The 19,051-nt window shown below is 37.2% G+C and overlaps 1 protein-coding gene across 6 annotated transcripts in view; it reads right to left on the reverse strand.

Moving 5' to 3' along the window:
* The window catches only part of DIAPH2 (diaphanous related formin 2), an 830,745-nt gene that overhangs the window by 446,052 nt on the left and 365,642 nt on the right, over positions 1-19,051 (reverse strand). For all 6 annotated transcript variants that reach the window (XM_040999826.1, XM_040999825.1, XM_040999824.1 and 3 more), the window contains one exon: positions 9,119-9,220. In XM_040999826.1, coding sequence (XP_040855760.1) covers positions 9,119-9,220 — 102 coding nt within the window. The remainder of the gene's footprint in view (positions 1-9,118; positions 9,221-19,051) is intronic.

A 19,051-nucleotide genomic window follows, 5' to 3' on the forward strand; every position in this document is an offset into this window, starting at 1 on the left:
TGTTAAACCAACAATCATATAGAAATTAAGGCTATCATGATTCCCCCTTAGTTACATAATTTCCATATATATATATATATATACATATATATATTAGACAAATACTTCCTCAAAAGCAAGACTGCTGCTAATTCTCAATGTACTTTCTGCAACAAATTCAGGAACTGTTTTGGAAGAAGTAATCAACTGAAGTTTATATGCTATTTGTAGCAAACAGCAATGTTATCACATTAGACATGAAAGGTTAACAGCAACTGCTAATTTGTGATGTGAAGGCTTTGAAAAAATGAACTGTTAAAAACTGCAGAGCAGAATAATTATGCTGATAGGAAGTACTTCGCCAAAGATCATAACACATGCAAATTATGCCTCAATAAGCAACTACTTGTCTTTAGTTGAGAATTGACCATAACTTCTGTTGTTAAAGACAGTGTCAATTCAAAATAATCATTCTAAAAAGTTCAGCAATACATTTAAAAAGTCACTCTCAAAACAACTTTGTGGCCACAAATAGTCATCAAAGTTCTACTGTGATGTTATGCTATTTAATTACAAATGAGTGACAAATTAAGGATTTGTGTGATTTAATGAAAAGCAATCAGCAGCAGAATTGATTGATATACATAAGCCTAAACTGAATATCTGGTTTTCAGTTGATTTTATTTTACCTTGTTATATTTCAACAGATGAAGGAAATAAGCAATCATGTCACCCAAAAAAGGATTATTAGAAGTTAATGAAATGAACAAGAAAATAAATACATGGATTTGGGAATTAAGTTTCTTTTACCCTATCTGAAGATTAGCAGGCCAGTTTATTCCCAACTAAAATAAATACACATCTGAAAAGCTATCATTCATATTTATAAAGAGAATGAAATTAGAAACAATTAGGGTATTACATATCAAAACACTGAACACTTGGAATGCAAGCAGATAAAGTACATCTTACCCCATGAATATGCAAACTTATAAAATGATTTAATATTAATAGACAAGAAGATCTAAAATTTTGTATTGAAACTAATTGCCTTTGATGATATAAGGAAGAAAATATCATTTTAGAATTTCTTTTTCACCTGGCTAAGCTATCATAAATAGACCTAATAAACTCTTACAAAGCTGTTAAGAACTTAAAGCACAACAATTTTATAATTCTATTTCCAACTACAGACATAAATCCAAACTTTTTGTGTAAATAAAAAAATTAAGTGTGCTGTCAACAATATCACATTTATGTGTGCGTTTCATTACAAATAGGTTTATGTATGAGGTAATCTCAACATCTTTTTGTTACATTATAGCTTTAAAATGCTTTTAATTGAAAAATATGGGTAATTTTGAAGTCAGAAAAACAAAGTACTGATTACTAAGAGAACTAATTATTGTCTTCTTTTTCTCACAAGATGTGTTAGTTTAATAGATACACACAGTATGGGTCTCTATGCTCAGTGCAAGACAAATGGGAATTTCCATAGCTCTGAGGTTGGACAACAGCTGAGCTGAAAACATACTCCAAAGAGTCTAAAAGCTCCTGCTGGGGGCTCTAACTGCCAGAGCTTTCAAAGATCTGTGCTTCTTTTCCAGTACAGGTATAGCACATAATTACAACAGTGCACCGAATTCAATTCTATGGGAGGTAGGTAGGAAGACAAGTCAGTGGGAAGCAAGGCAACCAATATACCCCCCTAAAGAAGAGGATTATTGATCATAGAAGGTGCAGGAACTACTATATCCTTTTCCAGGAGGTCTGCCTCTAAAAATAAAGGTCTCTCTTTTTTTTTCTTCTATCTTTCTGCTTTTCTCACTTTTCTCTCCCCAGCACACACCTCAGTCTGCTTATGTGTGAATATACATTAACCCAATGACATGGCTGCTAGAAAACCCAAAAGGCTACACAAATCTTAGTAACACAACCACCGTCTCACACAAGCTTCTTTCTTTCACAATTTCTCTCAGGACTGCCAATTCTACTATTTTCCATCATTACTACTACTACTACTACTATTACTAATACTGTAATGAGTCTTGCACTAGTTATCTCACACCATATCTGTGCTTAGAAGCATGTCTATCCTGACGAGGTTTTGGTTTTACTATGTATATAATAACAGAATCTCTGTAGGATAGTGGCTAGGGTTAGGAAAATATAACTTAGAATCATTTATTGATTAAGTAAGGAAGGAAAGAATTTTTCTTCTTTTTTTAAAGATTTATTTATTCATTTTTATTGGAAAGTCAGATATACAGAGAGAAGGAGAGACAAAGATCTTCCATCCGCTGGTTCACTCTCCAAGTGGCCACAATGACCTAAGTTGAGCTGATCTGAAGCCAGGAGCTTCTTCCAGGTCTCCCACGTGGGTACAGGGTCCTAAGGCTTTAGGCCATCTTCAACTACTTTCCTAGGCCACAAGCAGGGAGCTCGATGGGAAGTGGAGTGTAAAAGCTCCTGTTGGGGGGTTTAACTGCCAGAACTTTGAAAGATTTTTGCTTCTTTTCCAGTAAAGACACAACAGTTAATTACAACAGTGTACCAAATTCAGATCTGTGGGAGGCAGGTTGGAGGACAAATCAGTGGGAAGCTAGCAATCAATACAAACTGGAAGCTGAGTGGGAAGCGGAGCTGCTGGGGGGAAAAAATATAGCACCCATATGGGATCCCTGAGGATATAAGGCAAGGATTCAGCCACTAGGCTATCACAACAGGCCCATAAGGAAATGTTTTAAACAAGAGCTTAAGTGCCACCATTGTGGCACAGTAGGTTTAGCCACCCCACAAAATGTTGGCATCCCATACTGGAATGTCACTTTGAGTTGGATGCACTGCTTCCAATCCAGTGCCTTGCCAATGTGACTCTGAAAACACTGGAAGATGGTCAAAATATTTGGGTCCCTGCACCCATGTGGGAGACCAAGATGAAGTTCCAGGATCCTGACTTCGACTTGGCTAAGCCCCAGCTGCTACAGCAATTTGGAGTTTGAACAGCAATTGGGAAATGTCTCCCTCCTTCCCCTCTACGCTGCCGCTCTTCCTTTCAAAAACATATGTAAATATATTTTAATAGAGCATAATTTTAAAATGTCATAAATATCCGTATGAATCTGGGAAAAGACAGACCTGACAAGAGTCCACTTGACTTTGTATTCATGGTAATTAATTTAAAAATATTCATTAACTACAATTTCCCATCCAGAAGAATTCATAACATTTCATAACTAGCCTCAAAAATAGATGTTTAGTTAAATACCATAATAATTTTGAAAGAAAAAAAAGGTGTTCAGAGTTTAGTGGGAAGTCTTAGCTTTCGATGACAGGTAAATGATGGTTTCACTAGGAAGGCAAAAGTGAAGCTAACACTTGAAGAATGAGCAGAACAGGCAGTAAATAGAGATAAGAGGCAGCAGTATGTGCATGGTCCTTAGGCAGAAAAGCACAATGTGGCTAAAGCATATTGAGCAAAATCAAGCAACAGAAGATAAAAATAGGGTACATGCAAGAGCACGAGACCAGACAGTGCCTTGTAAATCATAAGAAGTTGATAAATATAACTTTCATGTTACAGAAAAGCATGGAGGATGATCATGAAAACAAAAGTGGTATGATATAGATGGGCACAAATGAGTAAGCCAGTTATATATTTTAGATACAACCAGGAAGTAATCATTGACTGATCAAGAAGTAATTAATGACCTTTCAGAAAATTTCCTATACATTATTTAAGCTTGCGATTGGTTGAACTTGAATGAGAGGTAAAACAATACAGAATAAAAGGAGATTAATTCTTTTTTTTAAAAGATTTATTTTTATTATTTTTTATTGGAAAGGCGGATATACAGAGAGGAGAGATAGAAAGGAAGAACTTCCGTCCAATGATTGACTCCCCAGGCGGCCACAATGGCTGGAGCTAAGCCAATACAAAGCCAGGAGCCTCTTCCGGGCCTCTGAAGCGGGTGCAGGGTCCCAAAGCTTTGGGCTTTGGGCCGTCCTTGGCTGCTTTCCCGGCCAACAGACAGGGAGCTGGATGGGAAGCGGGGCTGCCAGGATTAGAAACGGCGCCCATATGGGATCCCGGACGTGCAAGGCGAGGACCTTAACCACTATACCATCACACTGGGCTCAAGGAGATTAATTCTTACAAAAATTGAAATTAGAAAATGGAGGGCCTGGCTCAGTAGCCTAATGGCTAAAGTCCCCTCTTTGAATGTGCCAGGATCCCATTTGGGCACCAGTTCTAATGCCAGCAGCCCCAACTCCTATATCCAGCTCCATGCTTGTGGCCTGGGAAAGCAGTCTAGGATGGTCTGAAGCCTTGAGATCCTGTACCGATGTGGGAGATCTGGAAGAGACTCCTGGCTCCTGGCGTTGGATCAGCTCAGCTCCGACCACTGTGGTCACTTGCGGAGTGAATCAACGGACAGAAGATCTTCTTCTCTGTCTCTCCTCCCCTAATATATATCTGACTTTCAAATAAAAAAATAAATAAATCTTTTTAAATAAAAAGAAAATGGAGATAAAATGGAGATAGAGTAGTAGCTAGCAGTGACCTCAGAATCAATGACGGATATTTATACATTTATCCAGCCAAGTACCTATTTATTTATTTAGGCAGAGAATGAGTTATGTTTTTGTTTTTGTATATTCTTTTCCTGAAGTGGTGGGGGAGAATGGAGACTGACAACTTGAAATGGCAGTAGAAATATTAACATAAGTAAAGTGGGCAAGCAATGCTACTGTCCTCAATAAGAAGGGGCTATCATTGCCCAACATAGAGGTGAAAATTTATTATGCAGAGGAACACCTGTCTGTCTCTGCATACTGATTAAAACAGTGCCTATGAATTTCAACTGTCTGGGTCTGAATTCTGAATCTACTAACTTTATAATCTAGGACAATTTACCAAGCCTTTAGTGGATGTTGTTTCCTAATCTACTATGCAAAAAAAAATTCTGTGTGTCCATGGATTTAATAGTGCTTGGCACTTAGGGTTCGGGGAACAAACAGGTTAAGTCTGTGCTCAGAACAGACTCTTCATAATATTTGCTTTATCAATAACAACAATAATAATCAGAGTAACAATCATTGGTTATCTAATTTGATTCTTGACAGAATGGATTAATGAGAGATATGGCTAGAGACAGTTTTAGAGGTAAAGAGGTATTGTAAATGTTGACATCAGGGTTTTTTATTTTCTTTCACAAGAAAGAAGTTAGGTAGCTGTGGTAGGTAAAAAGAAGAGGAAGGTGACAGAGTTTGAGGGGGATGGGTAATTAAGGAAAAATTGCTGTGAAACAAGTGAATGATCACTGAATGGGAACAAATGAAGTAATTGCTGAAATGACAATGAGGGGTCAAATGAGGTGAAATCTAAAACGTCAAAAAATGGTCATTCAGTAAGTTGACCAAAGGAAGCAGGAAGATGAAAGAACAAGAGAAGAATAAGACTGTCAAGAAACGTGATTTATTTTATAAATTCAGGAAGATGGTAGAAATTTTGATACAGAAATCATAAGATATAAACTCAAGTATTTATAAAGTAAGCAATAATCATGCTAATGGGAGATGAGAATAGAAGCCAAAAGATTATCCCATTTGGAGTCTCTCCGTAGTACAGAAGAGTACATACATTTCAAAAACTGCCACCATTATGGGTGTTGATAAATGACGTTGGAAATATTCACACAAAGTGAACTCAATTCCAGCACATATAAGAAGAAATGTGCATCTGGTAAATTTTGACTTTTTAAAAAATTTTTTTTTAATTTTTTAAAAAATTTATTTTTATTTATTTTGGATAGTCAGATATACAGAGAGGAGGAGAGACAGAGAGGAAGATCTTCAGTCTGATCATTCACTCCCCAAGTGACTGCAACAGCTGGAACTAAGCTGATCCAAAGACAGGAGTCAGGAGCCAAGAGCTTCTTCCAGGTCTCCCACGCACAGGCAGGGTCCCAAGGCTTTGGACCATCCTCCGCTACTTTCCCAGGCCACAAGCAGGGAGCTGGATGGGAAGTGGGGCCACCACGGTTAGAACTGGTGCCCATACGGGATCTCAGCATCTGCAAAGTGAGGACTTTATCCAGTAGGGTACAGCTCTGGGCCTAAAATTTTACTTTTTAAAGATTAATTTACATATTTGAAAGGTAAGGTAACAGAGTTAGGGACACAGACACGCCTGCTTCACACACACATACACCTTCCATCGGGTGGTTCACTCCCCAAATGGCCACAACAAATAGGGTAGGGCCAACTTGAATCAGGAGCCAAGAGCTTTATCTGGGTCTCCCAGGGGAGTGACAGAAGCTTAAGTACTTGGACCATTTAACACTGTTTTCCAGACACATTATCAGCAAACTGGATCAGAAAGTGATACAGGGACTACAGGAACCAGCACTTACAAAGGATGTCTGTGCTGCATGTACCACAAAGTCAGCCTCATAAATTTTTACTTTTATGAAGCTAAAATACGCCATTTCTGAATTTTTGTTTGGACTTAGTTTTATTAAATGTCCATAGGGCTGGTGCAGCAATCGCATCACATTTGTGCACTGGTTTTAGTTCCAGCTGTTCCACTTCTAATCCAGCTCTTTGTTAATGGCCTGGGAAAGTAGAGTAAGGAAGAAGCTCCTAGCTCTTAGTTTCACACCAATCCATCTCCAGCAGCTGCGGCGGTTTGAGTAGTGAACTAGAGGGTGATCTCTCTGTCTCTCCCTCTCTTTGTAACTCTGCCTTTCATATAAATCTGAATTTATATTATTCATATAAATCTGAATAATATTTCTAATTTACATGATTCCATTCAACACATAATGTTTTTGCTCATTTAATGCAAGATATTGCTCTAAGCACTGCAAAATATGTCTTGTAAAATTACTTCAAAGAGATTTTTCTTTATAAGTTTACCTAAATTTTATTTGGCAAATCCTGATGCATAATATCTTAGGTAATTTCCGTAGTATAAACTACTTCCCAATGTCCTTCATCACTTTTAAGTTTTGTGAGAGAAAGTTAATATAGGATCAGATAACTTTATGCACACATATCCACAGAATTATTTATGGATATGTACATAAACAAGAAATCTCTTCCACGTTTTAGTTTCCTTTCGGTTCAGAAGGTATATTACTTTTTATGTTCCTAGCCTTCATTTCCTCAGTGTGATACTAAGGATATTCCTTTCGAAGGACTTGCTTGGCAAACTAATACATCTTTTAAGATAAACTGCATTCAGAAAAAAATAGCTTCAGAGAAATTGTGTAGTGTACTTACTGTAAAACTTATAACCATCATGACACAGCTGAATTCTCAAATGGAATATAGCCTTACTTCAACTTTAATATGAATTTACACAGCTTAGGTTTCAAGTGTGGACTTTGGGTGCAGGAAATGTAATTTAATATTGCATTCAAGCGATGCTAGTTAATAAATAATATCTTAGCAATTCAGTTAATTAATTTGTCTGCCTCAAAAATAATGAATGTATATGCTTCAAGTATCTGTACATGCTAACTCAATCTGATCTCAAATACATATTTTTATTTCATTTTCATGGATTTGATAGAATTCATGTACATCAGTGTAGGTCGTGCTATGTCTTACATTAAAGCCTCTAAATATGGGCAAAAGGTTACTAAGCATGTTCAAAAATAATATTATATGCTTAATCTCTTACAGTTTCATTCTAACTGGGACTTTGTTTTTTGTTTTACTTTAAACATGACTTTTAAAGAGCAAAATACCAAAGTTGATTAGTTATAATATATTTGTGTCAGAAAGGTTATAAAATATTTTAGGATGAATGAAACAATCTTTATTGGCCAAGGAGTCTGCTGGAGATTTAAAATTCTTAGAATGTGGATGGAAGCTTTCAGGAATTCAGGCTACAGGTAGAAACAATAAAGTGACTGTTCCTTAATGCAACAAACAAACTTGTACTGCATACCTAAGTACAAAAGAGCTTTTATATCTAAGAAAGTAAGTAAATCATGATGTCCATCTTTGTACCCTTTTTAGGCCAAATAAATAGCAAGTTTTGAGAATACTAAACACATAGGTCTACATATTTTAATACAAACATATACTTCCTCAACAAAGGTACCCCTTAAATAGAATGGAGGATAAGAAAAAATAATTTAGTCTCATAATAATTTAATTGTATCATGATAAACAACATGTGTGTTTTGAGAATGAACCAGCTGAAACAATGCAGTTCCTCCCCAAAATCTGCAAGGCAGACATAAAAACAACGACATGGAGATCCTACCCCGCCACTACACCCCCCGACTCACTCTCTAAAATCCTCAATGGGAGAAACTGCTATGAGGGCAGCAAGTTAAGCTGATGCTCAGCATGCTCACATCCCATATCAGAGTACCAGTTTGGGTTTCCAGGTTTCCCACTTCTAATTCAGCTGTCTAATATACCAGGGAAGCTATAGATGATGGTTCAAAATACACCTGAGTTTCTGCTACCCATGTGGGAGATCTGCACGGAGTTCCAGGGTTCTGGCATTGGCCTGGTTAAGTTCTGGCTGTTGTAGCCATTAGGGAATAAAACAGCATATAGAAGATTTTCTCCTCCCTATACCACCCTCTTCCACCCCTCCAGTGCCTTTCAGGTAAATAAAGATAGATTCAAGAAAAATTATAATGCCTTGGGCTGGGTTGGAAGCTGAAACCAGGAAACATGAGCTGAATTAAACAGTCTCCTAGATGGTGGCAGCATAGCAGTTACTTAAGGCATCGATGCTGCTTCCCAAGGCTTGTTATTACCCTTTTATTTCAGTCTAAAATTTTTGGGGCTAGATAGTAACAGAAATATCTAAATAAAAAAATAGCAAATAAAATCCTATATAAAACATTACATATACAACTATTACATATACTATTATAAAGACCATCTGGTAAGGTACCCAAAGATATTTTGCATGTATAGAAGTCAATTTAATTATCTTCAATAAAATGACAGACAATGACAGCTACATTAGGACTTTGGACAGACAACACTACATTACTTAGCTATACAGAAAAAAATAAAGACACTTGAAATGCTTTTCTTTTCACTGTTTTTGACAAGTGTCACCTCCCAGCTGATTTGTGGGCTTTATGCTCGCAATACATACCACAACTCCAAATTGTTCGGGCTCACAGAGGTCATCATATTCATTTTTCAGCTGTGCTAGTTCATTGAGTACCTTCTGTTCAGGAAGATGTTTTATTAGGTTCTAAAAAGAAATAAAAAAATATAAAGGCTCACTTTTATTATTATTATTCCAAAGATATATGAACAATTGTAAAATGCTTAACTACTAGGATAGTAACTTTCTACATATAATTGTATTATAGTACCAGAATGTAGTTGTCATATGGTACCAGAATATTCTCCTCCTTCTTCTCTCAAAAATTGAATTAAAACAGACTGCAAATAAATACGAATAAAGTATATAAAATTGTTTGGCTTCTATGGACACCATTACATATGTGTTATGTAGGATTACATAGGAATGTCAAAACTGAGCAACCTTAAGTGACCTAAACACATAGCCCAATATTTTAAGCATTATTTTTCATTACAGTTGGTCAATTTAAATTGAAAACATGAAAATACTTCCCAGAATTAGCTCAAATATAATAATACTAAAATATTTGCTAGTCATGCTTTTTCAAAACTCAGAATCCTCTTCAATCTTTTTTTTAAGAACTACTTATTTTTATTGGAAAGAAAGATATATACAGAGGAGAGACAAAGATCTTCCATCCGCTGGTTCTATCCCCAAGTAGCCACAGTGACCAGAGCTGAGCCAATCCAAAGCCAGGAGCCAGGAGCTTTTTCCGGATCGCCCACACAAGTGCAGGGTCCCAAGGCTTTGTGCCAACCGTAACTGCTTTCCCAGGCCACAGTCAAGGAGCTGTAATGGAACTGGAGCAGCTGGGACATGAACCAAAACCCATACTGTATAGGAAACAGAGCAGCTGGGACTTGAATCGGTACCCATATGGAATTCCAGTGTGCACAAGGTGAGGTCTTCAGCCACTAGGCTGCCCTGCTGGACTCCTCTTCAATGTTATAAACTTGTAGAAACACATACCATTGTTTAAAATATCTATATTTAATTACAAAATGCACATCTACATATAATGAACATTTAAACTTAAGTGGTGAATTCTGATGAATACTAAATTTTGAGGCCTGTTACAGATTAAATGCTTGAGCCCCTGCAAAATTCACATGCTGACTCTAACCCTTAATGACAGTTTTAGAAATAAGGCCTTTGGAAGCTAGTTAGGTCAAAAGGGTCAAGGCTGTATGAATGGGATTAGTGTCATCTAAAGAACAGGCAAGAACACTATATTTCTGTAATATGGGAATATAGTGAGAGATCAGCAGTTTGCAATCTTATAGAAAGTCCTCAAAAAAATCCAACTATGAGGGCACCCTAACGGGTTCCCTTACAGGCAGAGAATAAGCTTGTTGAGCCACCATGCAAGTAGCTGGGGCCCGGGGGGGGGGGGGGCGGGATATGTTATGCTAATAAGCGAGTTCAGCAAAACTTCAGCTTATACAACCAACAGGCAAAAATTAGTTGCATTTGCATGCATTAGCAAAACTCTAAAAAGCAAAGAAAAAAATCCATTCATAATAGTATCAAAATAGCAATCACAGTAACTACTGCTTCATTCTCACTAGAATGGCTGTTATCCAAAAATGAAGACAACAAGTTGGTATGAATGTGGAAATACAGAAAACTTATGTATCGCTTGAGAAGAGATAAAACGGCACAACGATCATCGGAAAACAGTGTGGTGGGTTCTCAAAATTTAAATGGAATTGTTATATAATCAACACTTCTGCCACTCATGTGATTAATATATCAACTTGGTCAAGTCACAGGATGTTCAGATCAAATATAATTTCTAGGTGTGTCTATTAGGGTGTTTCTAGATGAGATCAGATTCTGAATTAGCATATACAGATTCCACTCCCCCATGTGAGGAGACTTCAATCTATTGAGAGTTGAGTAGAAGTAGACGGCTAAAGGATGAATCTGCTCCATTATGTTTCTGGACTACCTGCTTGAACTGAGATATAGACCATCTCGTGTCATTCAACTGGAATTTGTACTGCTTTTTCATCTTCCCTGCTCCACAAGCCTTCAGACCCAGCAGTGGGACTAGAATTGTGTTACTGTCTCCCCTCAGGTGAATATGCAAATGACAAGACAGGGGACTTCTCAGTCTCCCTAATGGAATGAAACATATTCTCACAATAATAGATCGGCTACTATGTTTGCTTTTCTGGAGATACTGAACCAATACACCTAGACATGTACATACACAAACAGGGAACTGCAAATAGGTCTCAAACAGAAATGGTGCAGAAGTATATATAACATCACTATTAAATATTCAGAAGGTGAAAATAACCACGTAACTATCCAGTAATACATTAATAAAATGTGGTATATATGTACTTTTTATTTTTGCAGATAAACATGAAAGAGGGTTTACTTTCTAGATGCCCACAAGAACTGGAATCCTAGAATACCATTCAGGTTCCATCAAGGCTGGGAGGGAGTGAAGTATTTCAGCTATCACCTGCTGCCTCCCAGGATACATCAACAGAAAGCTAGATCAGATGAAGAGTAACCAACATGGGTTGCAGGTGTCCTAAGTAGCAGCTTTATTTGCTGAACCACGGCATTTAGCCTAGAATAATATTTTGATAAACACACTAACAAAGATAAACCTTGACACTTTGCTTAGTGAAATATGAAGAGAAAGCACAAATATTTCATCATTCCATTGATATTAATTATCTAAAATAAGCAATTTTTTTTTAGAGACAGAAAATGGAATTGCAGCTACTTATATCCATAGTTTAGGATGCAGGGAGTTACTGTTCATTGGGTACAGAATTTCGATTTGGGGATATAAAAGATTTCTAGAGTAAGGGTGATGGCTGCATAGAAATGTAAATGTAAATGCCATTTAATCACTTAAAAGTGGGTAAAACAGTACATTTTGCATGTTATGTACTTATCCATAATAAAAGTAAGCAGGATAGGCAATATACATGGTTAAGTTCCATATAGTATAAGCTCAATACAGTCTAAATATTATAGCCTGTCATAAGTGCCCCTTTGTTTTCCTCATTTATCCTTCCTGTCCTCCCTTTACGTTTTGGCTTTCTATTAAGTTCTATTTCACTAAAGGTAACCCAGCATCTAATTAGTTGAGGTTCAAGTTTTGAAAAACTGTGCCCTTTGACTCAGAGATGTATACAATTGCATACATGCATGAACAACAAAGAACATTAATTATTTGGTTTTATTAAATAGGAATATTAGAGTTTCTTTCTCACTCTCTCTCTCTCGTTCCATTTATTTAGCTGGAATGCAGTAGTACAAAGAGAAGAGAAACAGAAGATGAGGTGAAGGCCAAAAGAGATTTTCCATTTTCTGTCTCATTTCTCAAATGGCTTCAATGACCAGGGTTGGGCCAGGCCAAATTAGAAGGCTGGGACTCCACGCAGGTATTCAACTTGAGTAACAGGGGCCCAAATACTTGGGGTATCTTTTACTGCTTCCCCATGCACATTAGCAGGGAACTAGATTGAAGTGGCAGAACCAGGACACTAAATGGTGTCCATACAGAATGCCAGCATTGCAAATGGCAGCCTATATCAGCATTCCAGAAAAACATGCCCTACACAACTATGCAAGAACAACAGGCCCATTTTTTTAATGTTCAGGTATCATTTCCATTTTGTCCACAGTATTTTGAGGCATGGAAATTATTCAACTATTTCTATTTTTGTTTCTGTTAGTGGGATTCCTTGTGAAGTATATCAGTCCATTATTACAGAAAAGATTCAGTTTTGCCTTTTTTATTGAAATTAAATTAGAAAGATTAAGAATATTATTAAAATTATTTTAAAAATTCAGTTCTGTATACTTAAAACTCTTCATCTCAATTTTAAAATACTATGAAATAAATCAAGCTGAAAATAGAATTTTAGCTCAGAATGTGAAAGTTTCTGCTGTTATTTTATATCATGTCTAGCTATAGATAACCTGATAACTCACTTCAGAATGCAAGCTCCACAGTGGGAGGTGATGTATCCTTTCTTCTCTGCTCAGCTTTATGAAATATTTAACACATTCAGTGGGCTTGGACAGATTCTGACTTTGGATTCTGTTTTGTCAGTAAATTGTAAGTTTATGGACCACCAGAGCTTAGTAGGTCCTATTTCAATAACTAGAATACAATTTATATTCTTAATTCTGTGGCAAATACAGATTAATTTTATAGTTTTAATTTGTCAACTCGCTGTAGGAGTTTGAAAGTGTTCATCATCCTATATGCTTAAAAATAGCTGATTTTTTGACGTAATACTAAACTCCGTGGGCAAAGATGCAAAGACTAATTGTGCCATAAAACATTTTCATGTTCATGAATTCCTGATGGGAAGAGGAAGGTGATAAGAAGACACATAATAATACATTCAACGCAATCCCAATCAAACTACCCAGAACATTCTTCATAGAGCTGGAAAAATTATACAAGGGTTCATCTAGAAAAACACACAAAAAAAACATGAATAGTAGAACCATCCTGAAGAATAGGAATCTAACAGGGGGATCACAATCCCAGACCTCTGGATACACAATAGGGCGGTGGTTGTTAAAACAGCCTGGTAGTGGCACAAAGATAGAGAGAAGGATTCATGGAGTAGAATAGAAACAACAGAAGGGAACCCACACAGGTTCAGCCAAATGATCTTTGACAAAAAACAGATGACAATCCAGGGAAAAAGGAAGGTCTCTTCAATAAATGCTCTTGGGACAACTGATTGATAGCCTGCAGAAACAAGAAGATAGACCCACATCTTTCATGATACACTAAGATCAAATCTAAATGAATAAAAGACCTAAGCCTACATCCAGAAACCTTCAAACTATTGTAAGAAAATGATGGAAACATTCTGCAAGATTTAGGTGTAGGCCCTGACTTCCTTAAAAAAACTCACCAAAAGCAATCAAGATCAAAATAAACAAATGGGACTACATCAAACTAAGAAGCTTCTGCACAGCAAAAGAAACAATCAACAAAGCAAAAAAGCAACCCACAGAATGGGAGAAGATCTTTGCACACCACACAGGAAACAAGTGGCCAATCTCCAGAATATACAAAGATCTCCAGAACAACCAAAACGACAATACAAACCAACCATTCAAGAAATGGGCATGGGAAATGGGCAGACACTTTACAAAGGAACAAATCCAAATTGCCAACAAACATATGGAAAATACTCAAGCTCCCAGGCAATAAGGGAAATCCAACTTAAGACACCACTGAGGTACCACCTAATGCCAGTAAGAATTGCTCACATAGGGCCCGGCGTGGTGGCGCAAGTGGTTAAAGGTCCTTGCCTTGCACGCCCGGGATCCCATATGGGTGCCAGTTCTAATCCCGGCAGCCCTGCTTCCCTTCCAGCTCCCTGCCTGTGGCCTGGGAAAGCAGTCGAGGATGGCCCAAAGCTTTGGGAACCTGCACCCGCGTGGGAGACCCGGAAGAGGCACCTGGCTTCGGATCAGCGTAGTATCGACCCGTTGTGCTCACTTGGGGAGTGAATCATCGGATGGAAGATCTTCCTCTCTGTCTCTCCTCTCTGTATATCCGCCTTTCCAATAACAAAATAATAAAAATAAATCTTTAAAAAAAAAAAAAGAATTGCTCACATACAAAAACCACCAACAAGACTTGCTGGCGAGGATACGGGAAAAATGAACCCTATGCCACTACTGGTGGGATTGCAGGTTGGTGCAGCCTCTATGGAAATCAGTACGGAGAACACTCAAACAACTGAAAATCTGCATACCATATGACCCAGCAATAGCACTTGTAGGTATATATCCAAAACACCTGTTACACAAGAAATCATAATGCACCCCTATGTTTACAGCATAATCAATAATTACAAAAACTTGGAAGCAACCAAAATGCCTATCAACAGAAGACTGGATAAGGAAACTATGGTTCATCTACTCTATGGAATACTACTCAGCTATTAAAAAGCAATGCATTTCTCCATGGCCAAATGGGTCCAACTGGAAACCATTATGCTAAGAGAAATGAGCCAAGCCCAAAAGGTTAGATCTCATATGTTTGCCTTAATGTAACATGAAACAATGTCAATCCTAAAAATAGTACCTGTAAATTATATTATTATTACACCCTTACACAGTCTGTAGCACACACAATAAAATATTGTGATGTAACCAATGAACCAATAATCAATGAGAGACAGACTGTTCATAACACTGTGAAAAAATTTCCTTTTAACAATTTTTTAAATTAATTACGTTGCATTATGTGACACAGTTTCACAGGCTCTGGGATTCCTCAACTCTTCCCCATGCCCTCCCCCCATGGTGGATCCCTCCACCCTGTTGCAGTAGTACAGTTCAAATTCAAACATATACCCAGCATAGAGTCCAGCATCTTATTGTCCAGATAAATTCAATGTCCTGTTGGGGAGACCATCTCTGGTCTGAAGGTAGAGTTGGAAGAATATCATCCCGATCAATTAAAGGCCCCAACACAACATCAACAACAATTTACAACATTATGGAATTAATTGACATGGTATTGAGTAACCAATATGCTAAAAAAATGCAATAATAATAGTAAAGAAGATGCATAGGAGAGAGAGAGGCTGTCTGTAGTGATCATTTGCCTCCATTTACTCCTTCCACCCATGAAAAGCATAACAAGACATAACACTGTTAAAAATAGGGGGTTCAAGGTACATCCTAAGACAGATGTGGATAGTACTAGGAATCAGCCTCAATTCTACTTCTGTGGATGATTAAAGGGCCTACTGGGACAGATACCTAAAGGAAGAAAAGTCGGTAGCAAGCATTTAGGTTGAGTCCAGTAAAAACCTCACAATTTAGAAAGTTTTGAGTGCTTCTGACTTCAACCTATTTGTTTTTAGCATGTGTCTCCAGGCCCAGCCTACTCACCCCCAGAACAGTTAAATATCTGAGTGTCATGGAAAACAAAGTTATGATACAAGCACAGTTTTGGCACCACTCGGAACAAGTAAAAGGAGAAGATAAGATTTGTTTCCCTCCTTTCCACAGAATATCCCATAGCCTTGGCACCTAGATGGCTTCAATATGTCACCAGCTATGCCCCATGGGAAACTCTTCCTAATGCCCACACATAGCTGTCCCCATGAATGGGGTTCAAAAGAGAAAATGGGCAAAATTATTCACAGCTGACACAGGTAAACTGACACTTCATTTTGTGGAATGTGTAAGTTGTTCCTTGAGACTCCTAGGAACATCCATGGCAAGGATTTTTGAACAGTATTTTGGTCATATAACAGCAGTTAGGAATAGCAGCAAGAAAAATACAGGCAACAGATGTGAATCAAACCAGTGTGTGAAATTCACATTGCCAAAAACTATGTACTTAAGAAAATTAAGATGATGTCCTGGATACCATGGCTATCTCTGCTCTCTAAATGAGAAAGGTGAGACAATAGTTCAAACATTCAGTATACTCCCTGTATGTGAAAAGCGGTTTATACAAGTTGAGGCTGGAAATTATACATTTGTTTTAACTCCAACAGATTCTGACGAACTGTGGTTTTATAGGCAAATATCTTGCAGTTTCAAGGCACAAACTCTTCCATTTCTACCTGCCTTCCCCGGCCCCCAACCACTGCTGCTGCTGCTTACTACAGAGCAGTATTTTTTTTCTCTCAAAGATTTCAGTATTTTTATTTCAAAGATCAATACTAGGTCAGTATGAAAGTTTCATTCTAGAAAATGTCAGTGGGCTGAGTTTCACAAAGAAAACAACAAAGGAGAAAGCAGATATGTTACCAAATTAATAGCTATTTTCTTCACCTTTTACTCATCACAAATTCCCTTTCTGATGACTGTCAATGTTATCTGAAGGAATTTCTTCTAACAGACCACAGGTTTTAAACTACTTTTGATATTTCTTCAATTACTCTATAATGCTTCCAAAGCTTTATTTTCTTTAAATGTTAATTGCACACTTAAAGGTTAGTTAAGTTAAAGGTATTGAACCGTGATGCCCTTTCCTTCTTGCTAAAATATAACCTTTCTTTTTTGTCTTATATCTCATTAATTAATTCATGTTAGGACCAGAAGAACTGAGTTAGGTCCATTCTTAGTGAATTTATGTTGCACATATGGATTTCAGCCTGTATTTTAAAATATATTACACTATTTTATATAAACAGGACATCAAATACTATTATTTTAATTACATGATAGTTTAATATTTTTAAAAATTCAAATAAGGAACATTTTCTCCTACGTCTTGACTAAATTCCCATTCATCTTAACAGACCTCTCCCCCACTTTGAATGATCAGAAAACTCAATTCCTTAATGCAATTTATTATGCCATGTTTTTCATTACTTAACAGTTTATGCCTTAAACTAGTACTTGTTTGTGTGCATAATTAATATAAATCAGATTCATGTGTTGTTTTTATTCTTTCAAATGGCAAGCACATTGATGACACATCAATGTGTCATCAATATATTTGATGACACATATATTTTTTCTTCTTCCTTTCAACAAACATTCTGACTGCCTTACTATGTAATTCCCAGTGCATTCACCACTCAAGATTCTGCCTTTATTAAGATTATAGGTTCAAAGGGGCAAGGTATGCGCTTGCATACACAGTGAAATTATAATAGGCATATAAAAGAATTTTGTGTTCATCTGATGCAAAATAAATTCTTGTCAAGTGGATTTGGTCTAATTCTCTCATTTTGATTTGGAATTCCTAACATTTCTATAAATTTCAAATTCGATTAGTAAGAGACAATATACCAAATGCTAATTAACTGGTTTTTAGCATTCAGGAGAACAAATCCTCTACATGGAGTCACTAATTTAAAAGCCACATTGGTTGGTAAAAGTAAGGGTAGGCTTTGAAAACCTGATGAGAACAATTCCTGACTATGGGCTATACCAACTGAATCTATAAACAGCCAGTTAATACAGGTTTCCTACATAATTGATCTTTAACTTGGTTCAGGTAGAGAAACTTACATTTAAATCATTTGAAATTCAGATTATGTTTGGTCCTCTAGAAGCCTTGTTGACTCTCCTAGGACAACTTTCACTTCAGTGCTAATACCCACAACCAATTTCTAACCATTACTACTCATGCCCATCCTCAAGTTTCACACTCTATTAAAAAATATGTATTTATTTTTATTATGAACTCAGATTTATAGAGAGAAGGAGAGACAGAGAGAAAGATCACCCATCCACTGATTCACTCCCCAAGTGGCTACAAGGACCAGAGTTCAGCTGAATCAGGATCTTCTTCCAGGTCTCCCACACAGGTGCAGTGTCCCAAGGCTTTGGGCCATTCTATACTACTTTCCCGGGCCACAGGCAGAGAGCTAAAAGAGAAATGAAGCTTCTAGGATACAAACTGGTACCCATATTGGATCCTGGCACATGGAAGGTGAGAACTTTAGCCATTAGGCTACTGAACTGGATCCCAATTTCCATATTTGTAATCGACATTCTCATGCATATGTCTCATCATTGACTAAATTGGAACAACTCTAAAGGGGAACTGAATCTCACAATGACCCCCTTACTAGGTTCCAATGCTTATTCTAACCTGATTCTAACACTTCCTTGCTTATCTCGGCTTGCCAGCCCCTACCTGCTCTCCTCAAGTCTGGGTTCTATCCTTGGCACACCTGTGACAACCAGAACCCTACCTTGAATTATGTATGTGTTAGTAAGTATGGGGTCTTGGTTTATGGGGATTAGGGACCATTGGTACTAAAGGCCATTAGGCCTGCAAGCTCACACAGTTTGTTAACTATACAAGTAAAGCAAGAGTTATGATGGTGGAAAGAATTGCAATTAGTAGTGAGCCATGTTTACTCCATTTAAGTTTCAACTCTACAATGGACAAGTGAATGTTTCCAAAGATAATTCTACAAATTGTTTCACCTTAAGACAGGGCATTAT

This window comes from Ochotona curzoniae, unplaced genomic scaffold (genome assembly GCF_017591425.1).
Source record: "Ochotona curzoniae isolate NIBS_2020 unplaced genomic scaffold, NIBS_Ocur_1.0 scaffold_1852, whole genome shotgun sequence".
In the NCBI taxonomy this organism is placed as follows: Eukaryota; Metazoa; Chordata; class Mammalia; order Lagomorpha; family Ochotonidae; genus Ochotona; species Ochotona curzoniae.